At 43.9% G+C, this 27597-nt stretch overlaps 1 protein-coding gene across 6 annotated transcripts in view; it reads left to right on the top strand.

Annotated features, from left to right (window-relative positions):
• Window positions 1-27597, top strand: part of ralgapa2 (Ral GTPase activating protein catalytic subunit alpha 2) — a 110944-nt gene that overhangs the window by 60530 nt on the left and 22817 nt on the right. For all 6 annotated transcript variants that reach the window (XM_033643559.2, XM_033643562.2, XM_033643560.2 and 3 more), the window contains 10 exons: window positions 1702-1812; window positions 2095-2163; window positions 2433-2570; window positions 5713-5890; window positions 7337-8171; window positions 8889-8960; window positions 9726-9849; window positions 9960-10115; window positions 12862-13020; window positions 18524-18651. In XM_033643559.2, the coding sequence (XP_033499450.2) occupies window positions 1702-1812; window positions 2095-2163; window positions 2433-2570; window positions 5713-5890; window positions 7337-8171; window positions 8889-8960; window positions 9726-9849; window positions 9960-10115; window positions 12862-13020; window positions 18524-18651 (1970 nt within the window). The remainder of the gene's footprint in view (window positions 1-1701; window positions 1813-2094; window positions 2164-2432; window positions 2571-5712; window positions 5891-7336; window positions 8172-8888; window positions 8961-9725; window positions 9850-9959; window positions 10116-12861; window positions 13021-18523; window positions 18652-27597) is intronic.

The following is a 27597-nucleotide window of genomic DNA, read 5'->3' as shown; positions in this document are numbered from 1 at the left end:
GAAAATTCTATTTCTCCACAAAGAATTTCAAATCACTAAAGAAATCCACATTTGAAAGAAAATTGTCAACAGCTCAATTCTTTCCTGCAATGAGTGTGGAGAAAATGAGCCATGGTTTGGAGTGGAAATGAAATTATGCTGATTACATGCACAGTAAGTGAAAAACTAAATTTATGGGAAATCACTCTGAATTTTGTCACAGTCAGTGAGTGCCTGAACTTTTTCCCCATCTTCGACCAGCAGTGTCTCTCTGCCTTTTATGAAGTTTGGTATTTTGGTGACACAGATTTAACATGGGACTAGTAATAAACTAGATTGTAAGTGTTCCCCTCCAAGAAGTCTGAAAGACAAATGTACCTGTGACAACACTGAAGTCTGGAAAATGGAAATCGATAAATGTTCTGGCTCAACACATCACAGTCAAAACACTTTATATTATTTCTGTACTTGTGTGTTTATATGAATTTATGTCAGTATATATTTTGTCCTGGCTGTAAATACAGCATCAACATCAGAGATGTCATACAAAATATTTTTATAGTTGTTTATTCAATTAGCATATGAAGTCAGCATTAGGGACCGTATCCACCAAGGTGTTATTTCCTGAGGCCAGCATTTTCGTTTTTCTATTCTTTGCTATGGGTGCACAGCGCATCTAGGCTATGCAACAAACACCAGCAACATGACAAGGCGCTGAGTGTCCATTCTGCACTTAGTGCTGCCCGTTTGCTTTTTTTTTTCTTTTTTTTTCTTCTCCTGAGGACTGATTTTTGGAAATTGTTCAACTTTGGGTAAAACGTCCAATCACAATGGAGGATTGACAAATACCACGAAGAGTAACTGTAACATCCTACATGTACAAATGCTGAACAACAACAACAACAATGGAGGAGAAATATGTTATATACTGTATATATATTAATGTATGTTTCCTCTCATGAACCCACATAGACTGACACGTTCGTCCTCTGTCTGTACATGCTTCAGCTTTCCCTTTATCCTTAGCAAGTACTCTGCCTTCTACCAACATTTTTATTTCTGCGTATATTCCATATCATAGCAACCAGATGCCACCAAAGCTACTTACTTGAAAAAATGCTGTGCCTCTCACATGCTCCCTGCTTGGCGGGGAAAAGAATACTTTGGTAGGCAAAGGGCCTTAGAGTCATGCATAGCTGAATGTACATATCAGATATTAATAAATTTATATATTGCACAGATTTTATCCTAATTAAATTACTCAACATCTAAGTGGATGAAGACTCTGTTCATACAGTTATAAAGTTTTCATCATCACACACATCTGTATAATTTGTTAATGCCTTTTTTCACATTGCTTGCCAGCTTGCACCAATATGGTTCCATGAAGAAAGCAGAAAAAAATTAATGAGAATTGCCTCAGAGGCAAGCATTTTTCTGAACAGCTTTTGTTCATTATGGAACAAGGGAGAATGTCTCTTGATAAAAATATTATTAGTAAAACAAGAAAGCAAGAATCTGTAGAAGTAGGGCCAAGAATATCTTCACTCAGCCAGTCAAGGCAGTCAGAATAAAAAGCCTCAAGAATTATAACGTATAACAGAAACGTATTGATTTAACCTCAAAAACCTCTATGTCAATGCTGCTTATAATGAAAGGAGACAAATCCGTTGCACTGTTGACCGCTTCTTGTCCTGTCCTCCTATTTGTTTGTCTGTCCAGTTTGGAAACAAAGCAGTGGCTCAAGTGGCCTGTGACGTATTTCAGCTGCTCATCTCTCACTGGGAACATCTCCAGAAGTTGGAGCCCACTCTACCTAAGAAAATCATTGAGGTAATGTACACACACATGTGCACTCACACACGTACACACACAGTTAAACTGCCAGTAGCCATTAGGGGCTTGTGAGAACATATTAACAGTAAGAAATTGAGTGAGAAATTATTATCAAGTCACTTAAGCTTTTAAATGCACGTCTTACATGAGTCATTACTCATGTATATGCATACTCTACATCCTGTGGCATCACATCCATTTTAGCACGCAGCCCTGACTCAGCTGATGAATAGGAGCGTGTCATCCAATTATCTTTCTCCTTGTTTTGTCCCAACACAGATCTTTGTGGCCACAATAGCCTTTTTGTTGCCAAGCGCCGAGCACTCAACAGTGGAAGCAGACAAAAAGGTACATGTTGGAAAGGAGGGGGACATGAAACAGCTGAGATCTAAAGGCCCTTGATCTATCATGTAGGAATGGTGCATTTGCAGAGGAATGTTTCCGCTGAAGTGATTTGTTCTCTTTTCCTCCAAACCTCACTCTGTCTCTGCTTTTTCTGTATTTGCAGTCCTTATCTATTAACTGTTGTTCCTGGAAACTCTCTAGCTCTTTTTTTTGCTTTATCAACATTGTTTGTTTTTATGTTTGATGACCAATCTTCTTTCTCACTTCCTTAGCTGATGGTATCACTGCTGCTCTGCCTGTTGGACTGGTGCATGGCCGTTCCTCTGAGTCTGCTGCTGGAACCCATCACCATGCCTTCGCTGGAAGACCGCACATCCCGCAAGGCCCCGTTGCTGGACTACATCTACAGGGTGGGTAGACTCATTTACAAGTTTCAGCAGACATTTTGCAAACCTGAAGAATGGCAGCTTTTTACTACTGAGTGCATCCCAATATCCTCTGAAACATCTATAGTGCTTTCCCCCAGACACAATAATTTCAGCTGTGACACCCCCACCCCACCCCCACCAAATGGGCTTGCCACTTTAATTAGACTCACCTCCACCGTGACCTCATGACTATGCCTCATTTAACATTATAGTGGCACAACAGCATAGAAGCACCCACCATAGCTGACGCATGTTGTTGGTATTTATCATCTGCAGAAAACCCCTGCAACTTGCTTTGTAGTAGCATTTACTGCATTTATTTAAAACAGACAAAATATGCAGTATTCAGTTTAATTCTCTGTATTTGTCCCTCTAGCACTTTTATTTTATGGCCTGACCCTGAGGATGAGGGCCAAGCTTCGGGCACAAATGAATGAGGTATTATTCATTCCCTCCTGTCTGGGCAGATGCGGTCAACGGCAGATCTTTGTAAGGATGTCACCCCTGATAAGAAATGGTCCAATTATTCAAACAGGACCCTTTGTCCAGTTGATAAGCTCAGGCTATAAATGCTTGTCCTGGAGATTTGAATGGAATATGTCTTAATATGAGAGCGACTGCAGCTGCTATGAAAGCAAAGACAATTAGGCATGATTGGTTGTCTATCAGCACACAAAAGGCATGGCCCCTCTGGGTTTTGTTGGAAATAATATATTAAGCAAGGCATCACAAGGTGTGACAGTATTAATACAATATCAAGACCGAAATCTGTACATTTCAACAGATAACCTTGCCCGCTAATTATTCTCCATACCAAGCAGAGAACAGCTTCCCTAATAGAAAACATCTTGCTTTTATTCCATCACTGGCCAGTGTCACTGACAGGGTAGCAGGGGTTGTCCATTTATTTTTCATGCTTCACCTTACTTTAATTACAGTTTTATCATTAAATACCGAGCCATCACACATCAGCACAGTACGTGTACCCTGCTAATAAAAAGGTTATCATCATGCTATTTGTGCTGAGATGACGAGAAAAGTGAGAAAAGTTATTTTTTGGTGACTAACAGCATGCAGATCGACGTAAAAGGCAACATCGCATTAGACTTCATCGGTTTGCTGGAGTTCTGCTCAAGCTTCTCCATCTGCTCTCTCAGCCTGCCTCAGCGGCCAGCTGCACCACCCCTCTGTGTGTGTGTGTGTGTGTGTGTGTGTGTGTGTGTCTGTGTGTGTGTCTGTGTGTATATATGCGTGAGAGGGAGAGAGAGAGAGGGAGGACAGGTACATTTGTGCATGTGCACACCTGTGTTTCTCTGTTTGCATTGTTATTATTTGATTTATGTGTGCACATCGGCATATTCATGTCTCCATACAGTATATGCCCCTCTAACTACAGTATGCTCAGTATGCTTGTCTCACTGTGTGTTACCTTCCAGGAACTGTTGCTATGCGAAGTGCAGTCACTTAGTTGTCAAGCACAGCTGTGGGCCCCCCCCCCCCCCCCTCCCTTTTTCTGTCTCTCCACCTCTCCACAGAGGAAGCTCTTTGGGGCTTTGGTGTAGCAGCTGTTTGGTTCAGGTCTTTTCAGCTTCAAGCCTCCAATCCCTCCCCCCATGCACCCAGAGGTCTGCTTGGTAGAATCATCCACATACTGTCTACATTGCCCCACACAATACTGTTTCAGATGGCAGGGCCCAGCCTGCCTCTCAGAGCGTCTCTCAGCCAAGTTTGAGCGTATGTGTGTACTGAATGGGATTAGCCTTTGCATGGCTTTACCCAAGTTGCTCTACTCTGAATAAGAGGCCCCCCTCATTTGCATACATTAGGCATATGTCTTCACCACTCACATGCGGCACCTTACCTCCACTCAGATTATACAGTATACAGGTGTGTTTGTGTGTGTGGCAGACAGTGCATGTTTGTGGTGGGAGCCGAGCACAAGGATAAAGTCTTAATTAAATCAAACAGTGTAAACCTGTCCAATGGCTGTAATCAACTGCCCCAGTGCGCCTTATCTAGCCCTGCCAACGGATGCTCTGCCATCTGTTATGTAGATCGATACACTCACACATCACAGGAGAAATGGATTAGTGGCAATAAAGACCCTCTTTTCTCTCCCTCCCTCCCTCCCTCCCTCCGTCGCCTTATGATGTAAATGGAGCATATATTCCCCTTTCATATGCTCCTGGATCATGTCAGTCTTGAGCAGGCCTGCAGGAGTGTCACTGTGCATCGTCTCAACAGACACCACCATTATCTGGCAGGACGATGTCTTTGCACATCAAAGTTCAAGTTCAGTCATCAAAGTGCCCATCACTGTCATGATGTAGAAAAACTGCCCAGGCACACTTAATCTGAATCACGAAAGCCTCATTTCCACCAAGGAGTCCCATTCAGTTCATTAAAATGGTTATTTTTGCGTTTCCATTGTCGTAAGTTGTGTAAGGCACCAGTAGAACTGTTCCATTCTGTCCCGTGGAGCTAGAAACACTCTAGTTTTAAGTATCCCATTGACTGTGACAGATTAAGAACACTCGAGCTTGTTCTTTTTTGTTGGCATGAAAACTTTTTTCGTGGATTATTAGTGAGGTGCTGGCATACCGCTGCATCACAGGGGCGGCGCTGGCTCACAAGGTAGTGCAGGTCGTCCACAAATCGGAAGATCGGCATTTGATCCCTGGCTCCACCAGTCCACATGTCAAAGTATCCTTTAGCAAGACACTCCTCCTTATGGCTGGGCCATTGGTGTGTGAATGTGTTTGAATGTTAACTGAGTAGCAGGTGTTACCTTGCACGGTAGCCTCAGCCACCAGCGTATGAATGGGTGAATGTGACAAGTGGCTTTGAGTGGCTGGAAGACTAGAAAGGCGCTGTATAAGTGCAAGTTCATTCCATTTACCACCTGTAAAGAGTAAATACAGCGAGAGCTGGATGGAGCAGTGACGGGCTGTTACTATCTCGTAACAACCGCCTCTACATTTAAGAGTACGGTCTTGGAGAAGACACACAGGTCTACTAGTTGCTACATGTCTGTACAGGTTACGCACCAATTCTAAGGGTACTATGCCAAAAGTGTTTGGTGGAAACGCATCTTAAATCCTACACTTTTGCTCATGTTCATCAGGTGCTGCACTGCTGCGTGTCCGGCTCCAACCTGCACACCCAACAGAGCCACTACCTCCTCAGCTTGTCAGACTTGTCCACTGACTATGACCTCATGTTGGGTCAGGTAAAGAGCTTCGAGCCACCACCTTACCAGACAACCACCACGGACTTCGGCAACCTACTCACCGTAGCTGAGGGTAAGGGCATGATGCCATCCTGATGCCTCTTTTTACGACCCGCTTTGTGGAGGATTGCACTGGGCTGGCAGATAAAATGATGATGATGATGATGATGATGATGATGATGATGATGATGATGATGAGTTATTGGGTGCATAGTATGTGTGTTTATGTATGCATGTGTGAGGGAGTTAAAGTGGTGGTTGGCAGCTGTCAACATCCTAGCTTAACCCCAGATGACTATCTAGGATCACTTTTTTGACACACTACTTCATCTCAGCTCCTACTGTGCTTCTGACAGACCACAGAGACTTATATATTCCCCCCAAAAATCCAAAAAAGGATTACAGGGAAGAGCACACTCTGAGTAGCCCATCTATTTGGAGGCTCTCCATTAAATGTCAATATCTTATTAAAAGTATGAAAAGGAAATCAACCATCACAGGGAATGGAATGTTCGCATTAGTACTCAGCCCTAGAGAGAAGACCCATTATGGGGTTTAAATAAAAATGCCATATTTTTTTTTTTCTTCTTTTTTTGTGACCTTGTGATTCCATTAGGCAATGTATTCCTCTCCCTCCCTGATGTCCTCAACTTCCGAAAAGTCCTTAGAGCCCAAATACAAAGTGTAGCCTACTGAAACAATGTAAGAAATTTGAACGGTAGCTTTTGCCTGGAAAATTTCACCACACCTCTGCTTTCTGGTGCACAGCTGCACAGATTCTTAGTTGAAATAACAAAACACTATCAAAAGGGCAAACCAAAGAGTGCCGGCCTAGTTATATTCATGCCCCCACCTCATATTGATCAAGTCACATCAAAGGGCTAGTGCATCTCTAATGCGGCTTGGCCTGCTTTCTAAAGAGCTTTCTCCACTTTGATGGGGGATGATGGTATTGATAGTACTGTCACAATGCAGGAGTGCATCTTCTTGTTTTTCCCACATCACTGCAGAATAAAGCATGGCATGTCTTTCACTTGGAAGTAAAAACCTGTGCATTTACATAAATGCAATTCACTAAGTAGAGTCCTATTACGCGGCCTGTAAAGATGGTGGTTCTCATTAGCACTCAGCCAGTCTCAACGCTTGTCTATTGTAAGACGACTCAATGGGCTTTTCAAAGTTGTCTCTCATGATTAGATGCTACCTACTTAGAGGTGTGCTGGCCAAGCTATTGTGAGAAATGAATAAAGTACCCCTATTAGTAATCATAAATGAGATTTGGCTTTGTATAAAGAGAGCTAACAGAGATGATAGCATGTCTACACACAAATGTGGGTCTTTTGAAATATGGTTTGCAAAGTGTGCATTGGACGTATAATAAAAAATAGTCCCATGGGCAGCATTATTCTAAACCCATCAGTAACTTTAACGATTGACCACGTGTTACACTTTCTCACGTGTATTTTCCTTCAGAGATGGTCTCAGTATTTTTATCTTCTTGCCCTTACTCTTCCACCAGAAAAGCGACGTCGGAACATGGAGCTGATTCCGCTGACAGCGCGGATGGTCATGACACACCTAGTGAACCATCTTGGCCATCATCCACTTAGCGGTGGCCCAGCCCTTCTCCACAGCCTCGTGAGCGAGAACCACGACAACCCGTACGTGGAGTCGTCCGAGCTGTCCTCCGAGGTCTTCAAAAGCCCCAACCTGCAGCTGTTTGTCTTCAATGATAGCACGCTGGTGTCCTACCTACAGATACCTTCGGAGACACCCACTGTGGGACAGCCGCCCCAGCCTTCATCTCAAGTGCGTGTCATCGTCCGGGACATCTCTGGCAAATACTCGTGGGATGGAGCAATGCTCTACTGCACCACCCAGGAAGACTCTGTTGATGTGGGAGTTTTTAATGCAGTTGACCGCCCTCTTTCTGCTACCACTACTATCACTCACAGCAGAAACCAGCCCAGCTCTCCAACAAAGGGACCGTACAAAAATCACTGCTCAGCCTCGGACTCTCTCTCTGACTGCTGCGAGGAGGACGAGGTTGATATTCTGGATACACTTTTGGAAGACCTGGGCCACAGCAGCCCAGAATGTCTGCCCCAGCCACAACTCAGGCTCAACCAGCCAGCCCCTTCACCCCATGGCATGAACCTTGAGCAAGAGAACGCCATACTGGAGGCCATTCTGCGTCAGACTCAGCAGGAAGACGAGCAAGTGAGGAGGTGGGATGCTGATGTAAGCTTTCGGGCCGCCTGCCAGAGGGAACCCTCCCACCAGGAACCAAAGGCTCCTTTCTACTTCTGTCGGCTGCTACTTAATGACCTTGGCATGAACTCTTGGGACCGCAGGTACACTACCATCTGAAATTGGCTGTAATCAGTGGCCTGATTTGCACTGTAGTAGAAGGAGAACGAGGCAAATGGAGGAGAGTGGGGTTGGAAGAAGTCATACAGGAGTCTGTTGCTTATTTCTTTATCATTCAGTCTACAAACCACATCTTAAATGTTAACAGTATGACAGAGAAAATTACACACACAATTGTGTTTGAATCCCTGCAGCCTTAATACTGTTTTTGAACCCAAGTTACTACCTTTATCCTCAAAGTAACTCAGCTGTTAGTTCGTTACACAAAGAGAGAAAGAGCAAAGTTAAAAGCCTGCTGGAGTCGCGAGTGACTTAATCTCCTCTCCACAGGGTAAAAGTGCCCAGCTGTTTTCACTAAGGTCTACCTTGCAGAGCCACATCTTTGCTGTGCTTCCCCGTAAATTAAAAGCTTACACCTCTTAATGGTGGTGGTGCAATGTGCACACAGCTAGTAGGAGATTGCTGTTTGCACCTGTGCCTTTTGCTTTTGTTAATCTTGTCTAACAAACAAAACTTTAGTTGAAAACAGTTTTGTTTTGGTTTTTTTGGTGTTGTTATTTATTTTTTTATTTTTTGACAATTTGCCAGGAGATTATACCACTTTTTCAAATGTTGCTGCCAGTATGGCAGTTTCCTGAATTGTGTTTTTATATACAGAATTGAAAATATCACTGTTCATCGAGACTGTTTTTGTCAAACAGGAAAAGTTTCCATTTGTTGAAGAAAAACTCCAAACTCTTAAGGGAACTGAAGAACTTGGATTCCAGGCAGTGGTAATAACCTTTATAAATTTGATCTTGACTTTTATTTAATGTGTACAAATGTATATCTATCATCAAACTGTCAAAGCAACTCTATGGTAAACCTGATTCTACATAAGTGACATTAACTGCGGTTATAAATCATACAGTTGCTCCAAGCAGATTATATTGCCCCCTCCCACCATTTCTCCCTGATGATCTTTCTAATTTGTATCATCTCCTGTTGATCACAGCCCTGGAAGTCTCCCCCTATCACTCTTGCTGTCCCGCTCTTACTGTGTCTGTCTCAGTCCAATCAATAAGTACACCACATATTGCTAATGACAGGAGCTTATTAAAGATTTCCTTCAGGACTGGACTTCATTCTCCCAGATGGCCAGACTTGGTTGGGCAATATCAACCTGTGCGCAAGCAAAATGCCCTAAATCTACCCCAGCATGATGTACTGCCATGGCAACAGGGAAAGTAGACCGGGGCCTTTGCTGCCATCCTTTTTTAAATCATGTTAGAGCTGGAGAGATAGTGGGGGGAAAAATTGCAGACAAACTTGTTTTTTCACATTCTGCTCTCCCGATTTTATTCAGCAACTCAATTACGCTTACACACACAATTTACATTGATAAACAAGGTGTAGTGTTTTGAGTCAATGGATTCATATTTCAAAGCATTTTCATCTCAAGTGACCGGAGTAGTGAGAAGCTTCTCAAGTTGCATTTATAAAATTGGCTGCTGCTGTTGTTCTTTTTAATATCGGCTACTGTGTGTTTTATTCTGTAGTCGAGAGACACACAAGATTGCCGTGTTCTACATTGGAGAGGGCCAAGAGGACAAGTGCTCCATCTTGTCAAACAGCACAGGCAGCCAGGCATATGAAGACTTTGTGTCTGGACTGGGATGGGAGGTACCGACAACCACACCCTCAAATCAGCACACCCACTGTATCCACAGATGGATCCTAAATATGCACATGCTCACACTCAGAACACACTAAATTGTGCACGTATCCCTTAGGTGGACCTGGCCACACACTGTGGCTTTATGGGTGGCCTCCAGAGGAATGGCAGCACGGGTCTTACAGCTCCTTACTATGCTACCTCTACTGTGGAAGCTATCTTCCACGTCTCCACTCGTATGCCATCTGATTCTGATGACTCCCTCACCAAAAAGGTAAAGAAAAAATCCCTGTTTTTGTCTGTTTGTAACTTCTGTCTGTCAGTGACATTTGGATTATCGTAATATGTATTGTATTTCACCTCAGATCCAGAATATGTCAAGAATAAGAAGAAAATAATGCTTTGCCTGTTTGATGCAGTGAAATGGCTACACAGTCCTGCCTGCCCATAGCAGTATGTTGTTGTAGCCTTCAGCTCTGTGTTAAGCTGTGATCAGGAGGTGTGACTCCAGAGTGCGGGCATTGATTAGTGACCCTGGCCAGGCAGGCCTGAGGAGTAGAGAGTCGCAGGCGCGTGAGTGAAGAGAGGGCATGTGCCGCTGTGGTAATGACTATGATTCTGCTAGCCCCTGCCCCCCTCCCTGTGTGCTGTGACCAGGGCCTGGATTCAGCCATTAGCTCTCCCTGCTAGGGCAGGCGCCGGCCGGATGCCGGCAGGATCCTTTTATCCAATTCCTGCTGCCGCCACAGGAGCGATCGATTGGGTTCTGCAGTGGGATTCTGAGCCGTAGTGCACGAGTAGCAGTTAGCACGAAGAAATGAGCCGCAAGGCCCCTGCCCGTGCTGCCAATCTTCTCATAGAGTACCCTGCTGAGAAGGGAAATTCATCAGGCTCTCCTCATATCCAGCCCCCCTCCAGTCCTCCACAGACCTTCCCCCTCTCCGTTTCACAAATAACCCCCTGCTCATTCCGAACCCGTCCTGAACCTGTGCTTAGTGACTGCAAAAATTAGTTAGCCTGAGTGAAGACTTTGACTTTGGTTGGCCAGAGTGAGGCGCTGGAGGGGCGACCATGCCCAGAGTGGAGTGTGCTGCCACTCTTCTTCCATTCATTTCACGGGAACTTCTGTAATTGCTCATGCTCACCTTGCACAGATCTCCACACCAGCCACAGGCAGCACAGAAATTGGCAGGCTGGCTGCATGCATGGATGTGTCAGAAAAAAAGATGGCAGGGCAGAGAGAAAAGAAAGTGGTATGAAGAATTGGATTGAGAAGCAGGCTTCGTCTGTGTCCAAGTAGGATGTTTCCCTGTCAATTTAAAAATAACACTTTTAGTCCAGCAGTCACCCACTTTACTGCCTGTAACTATAGAGACATACTGTGGGGGAGCAACGGATGGGGGAGCTCTCGCTGGGCAGATTGCCTGTTTGAAGATGATGGAGGGTAAAGAAAAAAAAACAAGCTAAACCAAAAAGAAAAGAGGGAAAACCATGAATTCCTCAATCCAATTGTGGGTTTTAGGGCAGTGCAGGCTGCAGCAGCAGCAGCTGGCTTCAATAATGCAGTTATAAAAGCGACCTGCAGGGTTGGGGTCAGGCCATGTAGACCGCGTGCGTGTGTTATGTGTGTGTCTGTGAGAGAGAGGGAAATAGACGGGTGCCTTAGCTATCACATTCACCCCCAGGCACCGCAGCTTAACTGGGCTGCTGCAGGTTGTTGTTATAAGGAGCCTCTTGTGTTCTGGGGTCCTCTGGTCTGCTGTCTTCGTGTGTGTGAAGCCCATTGGCTGGGTGGGAGGTCAAAGAGGGCTAATTGGACAAGAGCCTTTGACTTGAATCACATTTTATAAAAGAAGTCTCAAACATTTGGATGTGATTAACAAGGGAGTGAATAGATTGGTGTAGAAAATGATTGACTCGAGCATAAGCATCCTCATTAAACTTGTGATTAAGCTCATCCAAATGCTAATATCTTAACCCAAATTAACATCCCGGTGTTGATTGTCTACCGCAAATGCATATTCAACATTTTCTCTGAAATTGTCCCAGTGACCGACCTGGTTGGTACCTGCTGATCCTTGGACAGACAGACTGAACTGGCGAGCTCCAGTAATCAGCATGCCGTGGATTTGTTTAAGATTACCATATTACCATAATTAAGGGCTTATAATAGAATGTGCTAATTGCATTTTTGGTGGCGAGGGCATGTTTCTTAATGGCTCATTAGGCCCACAGTACATTGGCAGATGTTTTCTTCTGAGTAGAGGCTCACTTTTTAGTGTTCATGATACCCCAGAACACATCACTGGGCTACCAGCTAATAAGTGATCTACACTTGTCAGAGAATATAATGTGGCTGCGTCCCTTTATATTACTCGGGGTGGGGGAAAGCTGTTTACCTATTTTAAACTAGCATCAGACAATTTCCTTTCATTTAAGTATACCTTCTTGTCCTGCCCAGTTTCATTTGGGTTCGTGAATAGAGTGGAAATGGGAAGCAATTTAATCTCTGATGGGGAAAGTCAATTGGATTTAAATTATTTGGTTTTGAAATGCCCAATTTTGTTCATTTTGTGTTTGCAATTTGAATTTGTAATGAAAAATCTATAAAAAGAGTCAAAAGCAGAGCCCAGGCCCCTGTTTAAACCATTGTTTTCAGACAAAGTTTGTGATTTAGTCGTAGGCAGTCACCTTGCACTTGCACCTGCTGCAATTACGTTTTTATCTTTAGGACAGACCAGTGGTGCTTATAATGGAATAACGCATTAAATAAGATAATGCTGTATGCAGGGACAAAAGCCAGTCATGGCACTTTACACTAAATGTTTATCATCTCCTTCTACATACCTCTTATACCTCAGTTCACTCCTCAGCCCTCTCGAGGTGTGGGCCAGAGGTACCTGCTAGATAAACCCCCGCGACATCTCACTAAATATGTGTTCTTGTCATCATCACCATAGGGATGAAAACTACGTGCACTCACAAGGCACTTGATTAGACTGATTTTGTTTGTTTGGCAGTTGCGTCACCTGGGAAATGACGAGGTGCACATAGTGTGGTCAGAGCACTCCAGGGACTACCGTCGTGGCATCATCCCAACCGACTTTGGAGACGTGCTGATTATCATCTACCCAATGAAGAATCACATGTTCTTCATCCAGATCATGAAGAAACCACAGGTAAACCACCGCATTCAGTGGATTTTGTTGAGATTATCGTCAGCTAGGGCTAGGCAATATGGAGAAAATCAAAAATCACGATATCTTTGAACAAATACCTCGACAGAAGACACTTAACTGTCATTGTAGATGTACAGCAAATAATGTTTGGTTGCTTTCAGGCTGACGGCTGCACAAAACCCAAATAAAAACTTAAGATCAAAGCCAAATTTACACTGACGCTTGTGATATAATGATATCCAAAATCAACAATGTATCTAGTTTCATATCATGATATCCAGGGGCGGGCTGTGGTTGAAATTCAGCTTGATTTGGAGAGGCCTTTTTTCTGATCGCACGACGGACACAAGTAGAACCGTAATTTTAACACGAATACTTTATTTGCAGTATAAAAACAATCTAATGATATTAAACACAACACACACAGATTAGTCAGTCAGTAGAGTGTATTGAATTTAATATAATCCTATGCAAAGACCTATTGCCAACCCAGTCCTGCACACTGCACCTGTACCTGGCACTGTTTTCCTACTCCACTTTCCTCCTTCTCCTCCTCCTCCTGTTCCTCCTCCTCCTCCTCTTCCTCCTTCTTCTCCTCCACCTCCTCTTCCATCTCCTCCTCCTCCTTCTCCTGTCCCTCCTCATCTGTCTCTTCCTCCTCCTCACTCCTATGACTGGCATTATCCTGTCCCACAACTCCACGACTGACACTGGCCTTGTCAGCTAATAATAACAATAACAGCAACAATGATAAACGTTATAGCACTTTTGCAAAGAATTTACAGTGTTAGAACACAAATACAATATAAAAATCAACATAACAAAAGCGACACACACACACACACTGTAAATGAATTACTCACTTAAATTTATTTTTCTTGAGCTGGTAAAAATGGCTATATATTAATGTAGAAACAGAACAGGAAAACAGGATGTATAGCCTATATATTCAAATGTTATCTTTTTTAACTTTGATCACAGACTCTCTCCTGAAATAGGCTATGTTTTCTTTTGCAATAAAGAAATTTGTGCTTTTTTCTGGTCAGCCAGTATGGATTTTATTTTTAATTGATAAACACATACAAAAACACAAACTACAGTTGTCAATGGGCCTGAAAATTACAACCCGACCCGACCCGGCCTGCGGGTTTTTAAGCCCAGACACGATGCGGCCGACACACCAGCATTAGCCTAATTTTCTGCCCGAAAAAAGGAAGCCCGAGGCCCGACCCAGCCCGAGTCATTTGCATATTATTTTTTTTTCCCGACAAACCCGACCGGACCCGCGGGTTCAGGCTGGGTTCAGGCCGGCCCTACCTGTCTGGGATGATAGGGCCATGTAGGCAGTGCTTGCTAACCGCTTGTATCCCCCCTTAATATGCAAAATATTAGATTGACCCAGTCTGACGTTCCACTCTGTGCCACTGCCACCTGCGGCTGCGAGTGCAGGCTGCTGCGCTCAACTGCGGCTGCATTTTATGGGGTAAAAAAAACACGTTTTGACCACTGGCCGGTTCGGCCTGGAACAGACCGGCCGTTCGGGAATACTCCCGAACCTACCTATGGCCAGCCCACCCCTGATGATATCAATATAATATTCATACATTGCCCAGCCTCATCGTCAGCTGTACACATACAATGGCATCAGCTCATTGGAGGTGGGAAGTTACTTTAACTGCGTGTGATCAAACATTTTTTAAAGCAGCTGTGCGGAACTTTACGTTTTCGTCGATTATAGTGCCCCCTTTGGTCGAAGCAGTATGACACCCACAGCCTGGTGTCGTAAAATTCTGACTGCAGCCGGCATTTGGCTTCATTCGTAAAATCTCAACTGCAACCGGCAATTACCACATGCATTTGTTTTGGAGACAACACAGCAAAGCTGTTACCTGCAGCCTTTGCTTGCAAAGCTAACGTTACTGACGTCAGGTCAGTCCAAGTAATTAGTGGAAACAGCAAAATTACTCAGTAAATTCTCCTGTCGTGTTTCTGTTCTGATCTAATCCTAACGCAGCAAAGCTGTTACCTGCAGCCTTCACTTGCAAAGCTAACGTTACTAATGTCAGGTCAGTCCAAGTAATTAGTGGAAACATGCTAACGTTACACACAAGTTAGTAGTAAGTAAGACCTGTTCATAAATGTTCTGGTGTAGCTCTGAATTTCTTATAAACTGCCTGCTGTATATTTGTTTTCGTGGTCACAGTCACAGATAATTTTGTAGCGTTTGTACTAGACAAAAGCAGTTCACATCAGCTAACGTTACATTTAGCTTGCTTATAACTTCCATGTCATCATATATTGAAGTGAAACAACGTCTAACAAGTTGCGGTATATTCTCTAAATAAAAACAAAAATTATATACCTGTCAATTAGGAAAAGGGCTAACTCGGGATCAGTTTTAAAACCTTTCAAATCTCTCAGCTCTCTCCACTTGGTGAATGCCAAACCGAGGTTTACAAGAGCCCTATCACTGTCCCGTTTAGCCTTCTTCTGTTCTTTTTCTTTTTCTTTTAGATGGTGCTCCTTCGTTGTCCGCCATGACATCAAAAGTACAACCAAGTCCTTATAGATACATCTCTGGTAAAACTGTCATGTGTTCAGCAGTACCGCTTACTCCAAGAACACACTCTGTAAACACGGCTACTTCTTCTTCTGTGGTTTAATGGCTGTGGGCCGCTGCGGGCGTGCAGACTTACTTCCACCTCCGGGTGCCATATTCTAGTTTGCTGACTTCCACTGTGTCCGACCCAAGCCAGGCTACGCTAAATAGCCATATAGAGAAAAGCTTTTTTGTCGCTGTTGGGTTCAAATAAATATGCGGATCTTTAAGGGGGGGTGATACGAACTAGGGGCAGTTTTATAAATGGTAAAAAGTTCCGCACAGCTGCTTTAAATTAGCTTCTATTTCCTTTACACTAAAATGACAAAGTCTCAGTTTCCAGGCACAATAAGCAGAAAAACACTCAGGCTATTTTCAGCACTGCACTAATTAAAAGTCTCTGTTCACAAGTTAAAACAGTTAATCAATCATTTATTAAGGACCACACTGCAGAAGTCAGTGAAATTTCAGTACTGCACGGTGGGAAGCTCAATACATATCAATGTCATTTACATTGAACAAAGACAGAATTTACATCACATCCCATCAGTCACACAACATTACAAGACAAACATTCACACACAACAATCCCATCTCTTTGCATCCTGTTCAGACTTTGCCGTGAGTTGTAAAGGTCCTTTCTGCTGTTATGGTTTCTGTCTGAAGGCTCTCAGTTTCACCTACTCCAGCTGTGCATTATTACCCACACTGTGGGTATGTGCTCTCAGAGATGGTTACTATCTTTTCCTGGCTAGCTTTCATCTTGGCTACTCTGTAGTATGCACTCGATGTGTGGCCTTCCACAGGATAGTGAAATATCTTTGTCTGAGAATGGCTACCTTTAGATGTCCAGATATAGCCACAATATTTTCTATGTGAAAACTATTCAGATGTAAAAAAAATAAAATTCATAATATATTCTGTTTTGTAGTCCTCACTGTTCAGACACTGATTATCAGTACAACATTTAAATCTCAGCTCTGTTTTGATAGTCATAGATCAGCCCTGTGGAGAATTGGCCGTCATGTGTCACTAAAGTGGAGTGTATTTGTTTCATTTGATGTTAATTCGTGCCTTATTTCCCTCTCACATTTTTGGCAGTTTTTTACTCTTTTACAGATAATCTTTATTACCAATATAAATGATCATAGTGACAGTGTATTTTCATCTTCATGTGGATGAAAATGATCCTACTCATAAAGCTAATAAAGCTAACTGCATTTATTAAGACTTTATGAGAGACTGTTTGGATTGTTTTTGTTTGACAGTTAAAGTCAATAAGGATGTTTACCTGTTGTTTCAACTGTCTTTTTGGATGTGTATGACAACTTAACCCGTAATACACAAAAGCAAGGTTACATTGAAGGGAAAATTTGCCACCTCTTTTGTGGATGTCCAATCAGCGTTGATGGTGGATGTAGTCAACTGCAGCAATAAATTCCTCAGTGCTTAAAAAAAAAAAAGTGGCGTTCTCGCGTTCCCGAGCCAATCTGGTGGTGCCTACATGTATCAGGATACATTGCGTGCAAGCTTTCATTCACTGCAGCAGAATGATTCAGTTTGTTTGTTTCGGAAGGCAGTTTGAGCAAAGGCATCACCAGTCGTTGTTTGCACCCAGCAGCTCAGGGTCTGGAGGGTCCTCACCGGACATAACCTCTTGTACAGCTCATGCAGCCTCAGGCTCTCTCCGCTGCATTTCTTCAGTCTTATACTCTGGCTCAAATAAATAGGCTGAGTCCAAGTCAGCCAAAACACTGAAATGTATTTTCATTCATAACAGCCTCTGCATTCATATTTTTGGGACAGAGCTAGTTTGCAATACAGGTGAAGAGAACAAGGAAGTTCTGTTTTTGAGTGGCATCTAGACTATGCCCCCTGGCCACCCAGAGGCAAAATCTAAGCTGAACTAGCTTGTAGTACTTCCTGCTTGTCACGTCAGATGATGGTGCTGGATGCAGAAAGAACAGGTTTTGCAGCTGCAGACTCAGCTTTGTTGGTAAATATAGCACGCACTGAGAACTTAATTGCTTCAGTGGAATACATTTACCATCAACACTTGTAGGACATCCACATAAAAGGTGACAATTTAAGTTTATATACTTCAATGATTGCATGTGCGTAAACAACCTCAACCCAATACAGGGTTTCTACAGCCAACGCACAGTTGTGAGAAAGGCAGAGGCTGCCCCCCCACACCCCATACAATCCAGAGGATTTTCCATAAATTCAAAGTTAACTACTTCCCTTTCAAGAACCTGTAAAGCTATCTACTCAGGTTTCTGATGTTAGTTCACACAGTGTCACCTCAGTTTTCTAGCGTGAGATTAAGTTAATTGGTCTGCATTATTTCTGGTTAAAATCCATTCATTGTATAATTTGACTGGTTATTATACGAGCTGAACTGCCAAGTTGAAGACAGCCGGACCTCTCGGAGACTTTGACATTCACGTCAACTTCCAGGTCAACGACCATTGAGCTCCAGTGATTAAGGGCCCCCTTCCAATATGCATGAACAGACGTGTGTACCCACACACACTCACACGCTGCCGCTAAAATGCATATTGCCCCTTTGTATTTGTTCGGTAGCTCAATACGAGGGCATTGTTTAGTATTGATTGTCATTTTAATTTCATTTGCCTAACATTGATTCACATTAGATATGTGTGGTTGTCATGCAAAGTTAGGTAAAAATCCAATTTCAACTTGAACCCTTGCCCTAAACAGATGGAGAAACGGTTAAAAAAAAAAAAAAGAGGAACAAAAAGATTTTTAATCAACCCTTTCTAATTTTGGGGTTACTCACATATACAATGACAGGACACTGCCAAATTAACTTTGGATCAGTATGAAGTTTTGATGCCTCGTGTTCTTATTTTTTTCTACTCTCCCTCTCAACTTCTCCAGGTTCCTTTCTTTGGGCCTTTGTTTAATGGCGCCATCATCACTGGGACGCTGCTGCCGAGCTTGGTGCGGGCCACCTGTATCAATGCCAGCAGAGCTGTCAAGTCCCGGCTGACTCTCTACCAGAGCTTGTATCCTTTACTCCTCATGCCTTCTGCTTTATTTACTGTTCACTATTCTATACGGGCACGGCTCATCAGAGAAATGGAAGGGTTTTTTTAAGAATCAACCACTGATTACTCGTACAGCTGACACCATTAAGAGCATACATTTAGCTGTGTTTTCATGATGATTTCATTAGATGTCTAACACCACTGAGCTTAAATTTCCAGCACCACCAGTGGCCCATTTGGGTAAATTCATTGAGACATGTGGCGTGCTTGTCACGTCAGCCAACGTACACAGCTGAGTGCTGACACTGATCTTTATGGGCTGGCTGATTTACATACAGCTATTAGGTTGGGGCTGTTTCACAGCCTGGAGCAGCATGGGAGGTTGTGTGGGGCTGTTTTGGGCAGGAGCAAAGATAATGTGTCATCATCTATCACTACCGTTTTATGGAGCACAAGGAAAGCCAAAATAAGAGCACCCTCAACTAATGCATACAAGTGCATACAGAAACCAGCACAAACACACGCACACACCCACACACACATACTCACTCTCATCCCTCCACCCATCCATCCAACAGTGTGCCGTTAAGAGCCTGACTCCAGCTGTAGTTGTCAGTTGGTTTAAAGGGAGTGTAATCACCAATGGAGATGAATTAGCATGTGAATGCCAGCAGCACAGAGTTGGGGGGTGAGATGGGGGGCAGAGTCGGGATGGCCCCTGGAGGGAGAAACCTGATCTCCCTTAACGCCTTAACGCTCCTCCTCGGACAGCATGTACAGCACCGCCTTACCAGAACCACGCTGCCCCTCTGGCGGTTGCTATAGAAACCTCCCCCGAGGAGGTTTCATTTGGATGGAAGACTAGTTTCTATTGTTTTTAAGACACTGGCATATTTTAAAAGTTGTTGTTTTTGAGTAATTATGAGGTCCCTGTATGATAGTCATTTACAAAGAAAGGCATTTGGTTTTTGATTATCCTGCAACACACCCTGCGTATGTTGTTTACAGTTGGGTGTGTGTAAGTATGTGCCTGCTTGTGTGCGTTTCACAGTGCATCACATCCCCTGGCCCCCCACCCCTATATCAGGCCTTGTCTGTGTGTCCCCGGGGGAATCCTGAGTGACAGATGTCTGTTACCCGACGCCAAGTGAATTAGCCCAGTGTGACTCTCAGTGCCAAAGGGGGGCCAGCCACAGGCCTGCCTGCCTCTGTGAGCCTCAGGGGGTGGGGGGTGGGTGGGACAGTACCGAGCCTGTGCTGGGCCACAAAAGCCTTACCTGGCATTCCTTAGCAGAGGAGCAGACAGCACAAAGGCATGATCTATGAGAGGAGATAAGCGCTGCCTCTGGAGTTCTGGCACTGATGGGCTGCCAGGCCTCGCACACTCCAAGAGAGGAGATGAATGAATGTGCCAGGCAAAGCACACTGCCAGCATGAGTATCTGCATGTCTGTTTTTTCTGCTGTTTGGCTGCTGAGCTTGAGAGCTTGTGAGGACAAAGGCAACATATACACTAATGAATAGCCAAAATGTTAGGGGTGGTGAATGCCATTTGATAACCAAGTTTTTAGATTTTAAGAGTGACTGACATGTCCGGAACTGGCATGACCCATGAACAAGAGTCTTGAGCGGCAGGTGGAGTCACTCTTTTATATGTTTCCATTATGCCAGCCTTTTGCACTTTCCCTCTCCAGTCGTCATTCTTCCATCTTCTCAGGTTATACGGCTCTTTATCTTTCGCAGGTTGGAACAATGACCCAACCTTCTTTTTTTTTTCTTTTTTTTTTTTACTGGGATGTGTGTGTTTTTTGTGCAGGATGGAAAATCCTCATCCTTAGTTTACTCCTTCACAATGCCTTAACAATCCACAGTCTGCTTTCTGCCTGTGAGGCCACTCTCCAAGGTAATTAGTTGAATATTTCTTCAAAGAGAAGCTATATGACCCCCGTGTGTCCAGATAAAAGGCCAGTATGGCACTGCAGCCCCCTCTCTCGCTCTGTCACAAGGCTCGAGAGGACTCCAGCAGTCTGCCGCAACGCTCACAGAATCTCTCAGGCTAATAGGATTTGATATTGAAAAATGACCACCAGCAACATTTTCAGAAAATACACAGATACAATACAAGAGTGTTTTTCAGATAGATACCCCCCCCCCCGTCTTTCTTTCTTTCCCCTCATCACATCCTCTGTCTCCTCCTCTCTCTGTGTTTCCTCCATCTCTGAACTGTGAGGATTTGTGAAATCGGTGTAGTTGTTTTCTTGCACGAGGTCCACCTCCTCGTTGTCAGTTAGAATTTGTGTCAATTTCCTCTGTCAAGACACAACCATGGCCTCATAGACATCATATCACAAGCCTCTCACAGACAACTCATAATGTATCATCTATTATTTATATGCCTGATGGAAAATGCAGCTGGTCTGGCTTTGTGTGTTCTAAGTGTATTGTCTGCCACTAGTCCACCCTTCACAGCAGCATTTTGAATAATTGAGACCACAAAATGTTCAATCTAAAACAATTTTGTATGAAACCACATTCTTTCTTTTTTTGACTAATCGGCAGCAGAGTAGAATAAGTAAATGAGATTTCGTTCCTCTATTATCGGTACTTGCCGCGTGCACACAGTGTATGACATATTGACTTGAAAGACACAATGAGTTTGTTTGTGTCACCTGAACCCAGCCCATCACTGAATGGCTTCGCTGTCTGCTGCCATTTCCTGTATGATGAAGATCCTTCATACTGTCACTGTAGAATAATGTCTTCATCCAGAGGCTGAGATTCATTTCTCTCTTCAACAAGCACTTGAGTTTGATGTGCCATCCGTCACTCTTTGTGATGGGGGGTACTGTTGAGGGTCAAAACTGTCTGCGTGTGTGTGTTGGGGGAGACGGCACGTTTCTAATAGGTGAGACAGTGCGGAACTGACCTTGATTCAGAGACATAGCCTCCCCACTGGACAGAATCAATAGTTTTTTTGCACACTGCCCTTAGTCCCCATCCTCTGCTCTGACACACACGTAAACACACACACACAGATCCATCTCCAGGCAGCGATCAATAACCATAATCTGTTTCTGCCCATCGCCAGTCATGCGAGCCAGGCTTTTAGGTGGTGTGTGTGTGTGTGTGTGTGTGTGTGTGTGTGTGTGTGTGTCTGTGTGCAGAAAGAAGAGAGGGAGGTTTGATCCTTTCAGTGGAACCCAGAAAGCTGCTGAAGTCTGTCATGTTCCCTCACAGGCTCATGTGAGCATATCTACAGTACCCCAGTTCCCCTGAATGCCCAAACGAGATGTACATAATTTCAATGGATGTATATTGAAAACATAATGGATATGATATCCTGTATGCACTCCCTTTGTGTGCCGTTGCCTCACCCTCCCGGACACCATCATAATTATTACAGTCACTGCATTGGCAATGACATATTCTCACACCCCTTCTGAGCAAGTTATTGTCCCACTCTCACTGTGTCTTTGTCTGCCGGCAGTGCGTTCTTTTGTATACTGTAAGATTCCTCACCTAGCGGAGATGAAAGTGCGTCTGTATGCATGATGGGATGTCATGAATAGGATCTGCCATGTTAGTGTTGTCTCACATGAATTATTTAGCATCGTTGATAGGTCTAATTTGCCAGCTGTTGTGCCATAACTGTCGGCAGTCTCATAGATAATACTCAGCGGTCTATATCACTGTGGAACACAGTGCTTGACTGGGCACAGTGAGACGCCGAGCTAGTCATTATATGCTGGTTTCATGTAATGGTCTGAGCTGATATGAGTGTAACTAGCCAACTTCCTGTTTATGGAAAACAATGCTGACCCACTAAAAGGTCTTATAAAAATGCCGGCAGTAACTTGTAATACACAGGAAAATTCTTAAAGGGTGGCTTAAGACTTGTCGTTCAGTGTGTGTTAACTATCCAGTCGAGTGTCCGTATTACTGGATGCAAACCTTTTAGTTGGAGGCAGTTGGCTGTTGTCAGGTGTAGTTGGGGGGTTGGGTTAGGGGCCATTTCTGAGTTGAAGTGTCCCCGCTTGGAGTTGGCCAGGGTGGTTTGGGCGGAGGCTGGCATTGGCTTTGATAGAGCAGTTGAGAGTTTACGCAGTATTTGGGGGGCTACACAAAGAGGAGGGGTCTCTCCCCCACTGAATGTTTTAACCTAATCCCATTATCAGTGTAGCGCACTGCCTCCCATCTCTTCCCCCTCCTTACCCCCCCCCCCCCCCCCCCCCCCCCCCTTCTCTCCAGCTGACCAGCTGTTCCTGCAGGGACCCACGACAATGTCCAATGTGTTCAGATCACTGAGTACCCCCCCTCCCCAAACGCACACACAAATACACTGAGCACAGTCCATGCACAACCAAAGCAATTGCCAAGCCCATTGCTGGAGCCTAGGAAGGCCTAGAGGGAGGAGGGTGTTAGTTAGGGGAGAAGGGGGTAGCTTTGTGGGTGAGGAGGGGGCAAGCACAGGCCTGTCAAACCGAGAGCCCTGACTCAGGAGGCAGCCCAGCTCGGATGGCATATGGCGTCTAGCTTCATACAACATGCAAAAGTATTCCCCCCACCCATGCTGCTAATGCAGAATGACTCATAGCATTACTCATTTTTTTTTCTCCATCCCCCCACATTAGTTCCTCCTCCTCTTGCCACCCAGCCTGTAACAAAAGGCGTCCGCTGCATGGCACCCACACCCTGAAAGCCCTGGGGGCCCAGCCCAGCCCAGCCTGCACTCTAAGGTCTGAGCTTCATGGGGGCCGCCCCTTTTAAACACAGGTAGAGCAGGCGTGGAACCAGACGGCCAACAGCAGGGACCCAGAGCCCCGTCTGGGGTAGCGTACACACACTGCTGGTGTCAAACTGTTGTGCCTGTTGGTGCATTTGTGTTTGTATGTACACGGAAGCTACTTTATTTTGTAGTGCCTCTGGTGTTTTAAAACCATTCTTTGTGTGTTGGGGTGTTTTTATGTGTTTGTGAGCACCATGGGTTCCTATCTAACTTCAACCTTTCTGACAAATTCGGGTTGTCTTTTATGTGCCAAAATAATCGAAGTGCTCCTTTCAAGTGTAATTTGAGTCCAGCTGGGTTAATTCAACTTTTTTCCACATTTTGATTTCTTTTCTTACACTTGATTATGTACTATTAATGAGCCATTTTATGCTGTCAGGGAGATTTTAGCTGCCAAAATAACCCAGTTTTTTATTCAGGACATAAAATAATAAGTTCTCAGCTAGCACTAGTAGAAACTGCATAGCCTAGTGTAACCCAAAAAGTGTTGTGCTCTGTGTATCTGTAAGCTGGAGCCCCCACCCTCACACCCCTCCCCTTCTCTTTCCGTCTGTTATGCATTCATGTCTGACATCTGTGTGTTTGTGAGCGGCAAAGTGAAAGCCAGCAAGACTGCCAGTTTTGTGCGGGGTCGCATTCTCTTTTCCATCCCCACCTCAGGCACTGGGTGTCAGGTAGAATAACACAAACAAGTTCATCACAACTGTGTAAATGGTTTCAGGTATTTTTGACAACTGCTTTGACATATGAGTATTTTTTATCTCTTTGAATATACCATATATAACTTACTTAAATCAAATTGAACTCTAAGTACAGATCTGTTTTATTTCATTGTTTACATGTGAACAGAAGTATGCATTCTGAAAGTGCATAGAAAATTTAAGTTAAGGTGCTTTTTTTTCGCTAAAGATCAGGCATTAAAGTTATAAATAGCATGTCATCAGTTAGAGAAATTACAAGTGGTTGACTGTCTTTTTCTAATGACTCAAATGTATATGTCAAAATAAAGTACAGAAAACATGGCAATGAGGCAATGTACAAAAAACATATAATGGTATAATTTTTAAATTTGGCATTATGGTGCTAATACTGTATGATTTTGAACACAGGACTTTTGCTTGTGACAGAATATTTATACACTGTCCTCCTTCCACCGCTGGTCATACTGAGGAAGAGTCTCCTATTTCTACTAATTCAAGGCTCAATAGAGTAAATTCACACAGAACAGGCAAAGGGGATAGCATGACTTTCATTGCATTTATTATATCTTGCATACATTTGAACATGTAGACCTAACAGTAAGTAATCATCCCAAATTGGCTACTAATGTGTAAAGGAATGACTGGCTGTGTCTGTGTGGGTGTTAACACTCATCAAGAGCATACCCTCGGAAAGGCTGTCCAAAAACACTACAAATGTCCTCGCTAAATAACAACAACAAAATGAAATTGCTATAATGACTTGCTAATAGGTCAGTGGTCTCTGTCCATCAGCCAGAATACCCTGACCCCGGTGTCACCACTGGACTAGTACCGACTGCATCGCCGTTAAGAGGACATGCTCATTGTGATTGATGTGCGGCGATGCTGCTTCTAGCACAGGTGTAAAAACCTGTCTGTCTGCTTTAAGTGATAAGCATCCAGCTAGCCATTCCATCTGTTCCCCCTACCCCTGTTTAATTAATGAACTTTCTTTCTCCGCCCCGTTGCCAGCCAGCGCAACACTAAAGCAAAAGCTGTTAGCCCTCTCAGGTTATCCAAATGGATGCATGTTCTTGTCCCCCCCTCCTCAATGGGTGCGTTCTCATTGATTAGTTATGTTTTGTTTTTCCCTCTTTTGTCTCAGGGTTCTTGAAGGGAGGGTTAATGAGCTTTCCTGGCAAGCTGTAGCGCTTGGAATCCAGGGATAAATGGGAATAATTTTGTTGTTGGTTTTTTTTTTTTTTTGTTTTTTGTTTTGTTTTTCTGTGATGGGCTTGGCAGAGATGTGAAGCCTCATGCCACCGTGTGTGTCTGTGTGTAGGAGTGTGTACGTGAATGATAATGTGTGTTTGTTTGGATGTGTATAAATGGCTTTGAGGCGGGGTATATTGCATTTCATCCCTGCTGGTCCATTATTCCTCTTCAGAAGCAGGGAATCTGGAACACTCTTTAACAGTTGGGTCTGTCACTATTCATCTTTCAGCCATCTCAGCACAACTCTTGTCCTGTCCTCATTTTTACCACCAAGTACTCTCTCCCTTCCTTTATGTCCCTTCTTCCTTCCGTGTCTCTTGTTACAAGGCAGTGGACAGCCCTTTGTCCAGCTAAAGCTGCCCTCTTTTGTTTGTGCGGCCTTTTTTATCCTTGTGCTAATCGCCATGGTCGTGTGCCTGAGTTGGACCCCATATTTCACGCTCAGCTCTCCTTTGTTTGACACACCGCCCCTGATAAGAATCCCAATTCTAGGGCCTCTCTGATATTGAAATCCAACAGCGGCGTAGAAAGAGCCTTCAATCATCTATTATCTGTGCTCCAGTGATTACCATTCAATCTCCCAGGGTCCAGGCTCGTCATCACCGGCCCCAGAGCTCAGGCGTCCCCTGAAAGAACCCGCATCCCTTAACGCCTGTGTCACATGCAAGCATATCCATAGATATTTCTGACGCCGTCTTGAGACAGCCCTGCATTGAATGCTGCTGGGAAATGTCAGTGAAATGTCACTCATCGTTCTCCGCTGGAATCTCTTGGTCTCTGATGTGGCCCTGGGTTTTTAGGGACTCCTGTGAGGACACCTTGTGACATTATTGGGTTTCTTTGTCCCTAAATGGCCATTACATTTTCAATTCTCTTTTTTTTTTCTTCTAAGACTTGGATTGCTCTTTTTCTTTTTGCATAAGGCCGCGCTGCTTTTAATGTCACAGACTTAATTTGCTGTTTTAAGAAGGAATTAGTTGATTATTTATAAGTTGCACATTAATGCCTCTTTAAATGGTTCAAAGGCAGTGCCTGCTCTTCTGCTGGCCTGTGGCCATTGTTCTCTTTTAGAGGATGTCCTTGTGCCTCGCAGCATTTGCATTTTTGCACTAAATGGAATTTTCTGCATTGACAGACAAGGCACAGCAAACAAAGCAATAACAAAAACAAAACATTTAAGTATGCATCGCTGTGCATTGTCTGCCTCTTCTTACGGAAAGCAGCCTTTGATGTGTTAATACTGATAGTCTGTGTTTCATTGTCAAGTGGTGGATGTGGCTGAAAGAGAAGCACTGAGAAATATTGGCCAAATCTTCCTGTGTCTCTCCACTGCAACAGGCTGTAATAATACTGAGTTTGATGTTGAACAAAGAGAAAGTATTGTTGGTTGCAGATGCAGGCACCACACATTCTAATAGTGGGATCTGCTTATCTTAACAGCTAAATGCATCTTTGTTATACAGTATAAAATTGGAATTAGGATTGATACTACACATGATTGTAATGGTAATGAAATGTAAGAGAAGCTTTGTGCTGCAGACATCCACTTATCTAACACTCTATGTTTAGATACACAACAGCTCTCAGTACCTTTGTTTAATGTAGTGTACACATCTTCATTAGTTATGTATAGCCTCTAATTACTATTGATGAGACTCTAGCTGATTTGGGTACAAATCTATAGCTTTTGTTATTCTAATGCGCGTTATTTACCCTCAGATCTCCAAGCCAGGGGGCTTCGGAATGGGGCTTTGTGTAGGCAGATATAGCCAGGACCGCTCGAGCTACACCCACTTGTTTTTGTATCTGCCGACTTTGACAAAATCCAGTTTCCCTCCCCCCACATTGTCACCCGTCTGCGTGGATGTATAGCACTTCCCGCTCCTCCATCTGTTTTTGTCCACCCATGAAAAGGTCCATTATAATCTGCAGGATGCACAGTTGACGTGCCGCGAGCTCGGCTTGAGCCAATCAAGGCATTGCGCTGAAGTTAGGCCACAAATCCAAGAGGCCCTAAGCCCCCCCACTCACTCCCCAAGTTCATTTTGATTATCTGGGCTCTGTGAGATCTTCAGTTGAACAAGTTTTTATAACAACATTGTCTCCATCATCCCTTCCCCGATATAAAAGCTTCCATTCTGAATGGAGCTCTATGCATGCCCACTGGATGATGGCAGGCTCCTGATTAACCCTGGAGTGACTAGCTAATGTCATTGAAGGAGGG

The sequence above is a fragment of the Epinephelus lanceolatus genome, chromosome 15 (assembly GCF_041903045.1).
Source record: "Epinephelus lanceolatus isolate andai-2023 chromosome 15, ASM4190304v1, whole genome shotgun sequence".
Lineage (NCBI taxonomy): Eukaryota > Metazoa > Chordata > Actinopteri > Perciformes > Serranidae > Epinephelus > Epinephelus lanceolatus.
Note: the sequence above shows the minus strand (reverse complement) of the source record. Positions and strands in the feature narration are given on the sequence as shown.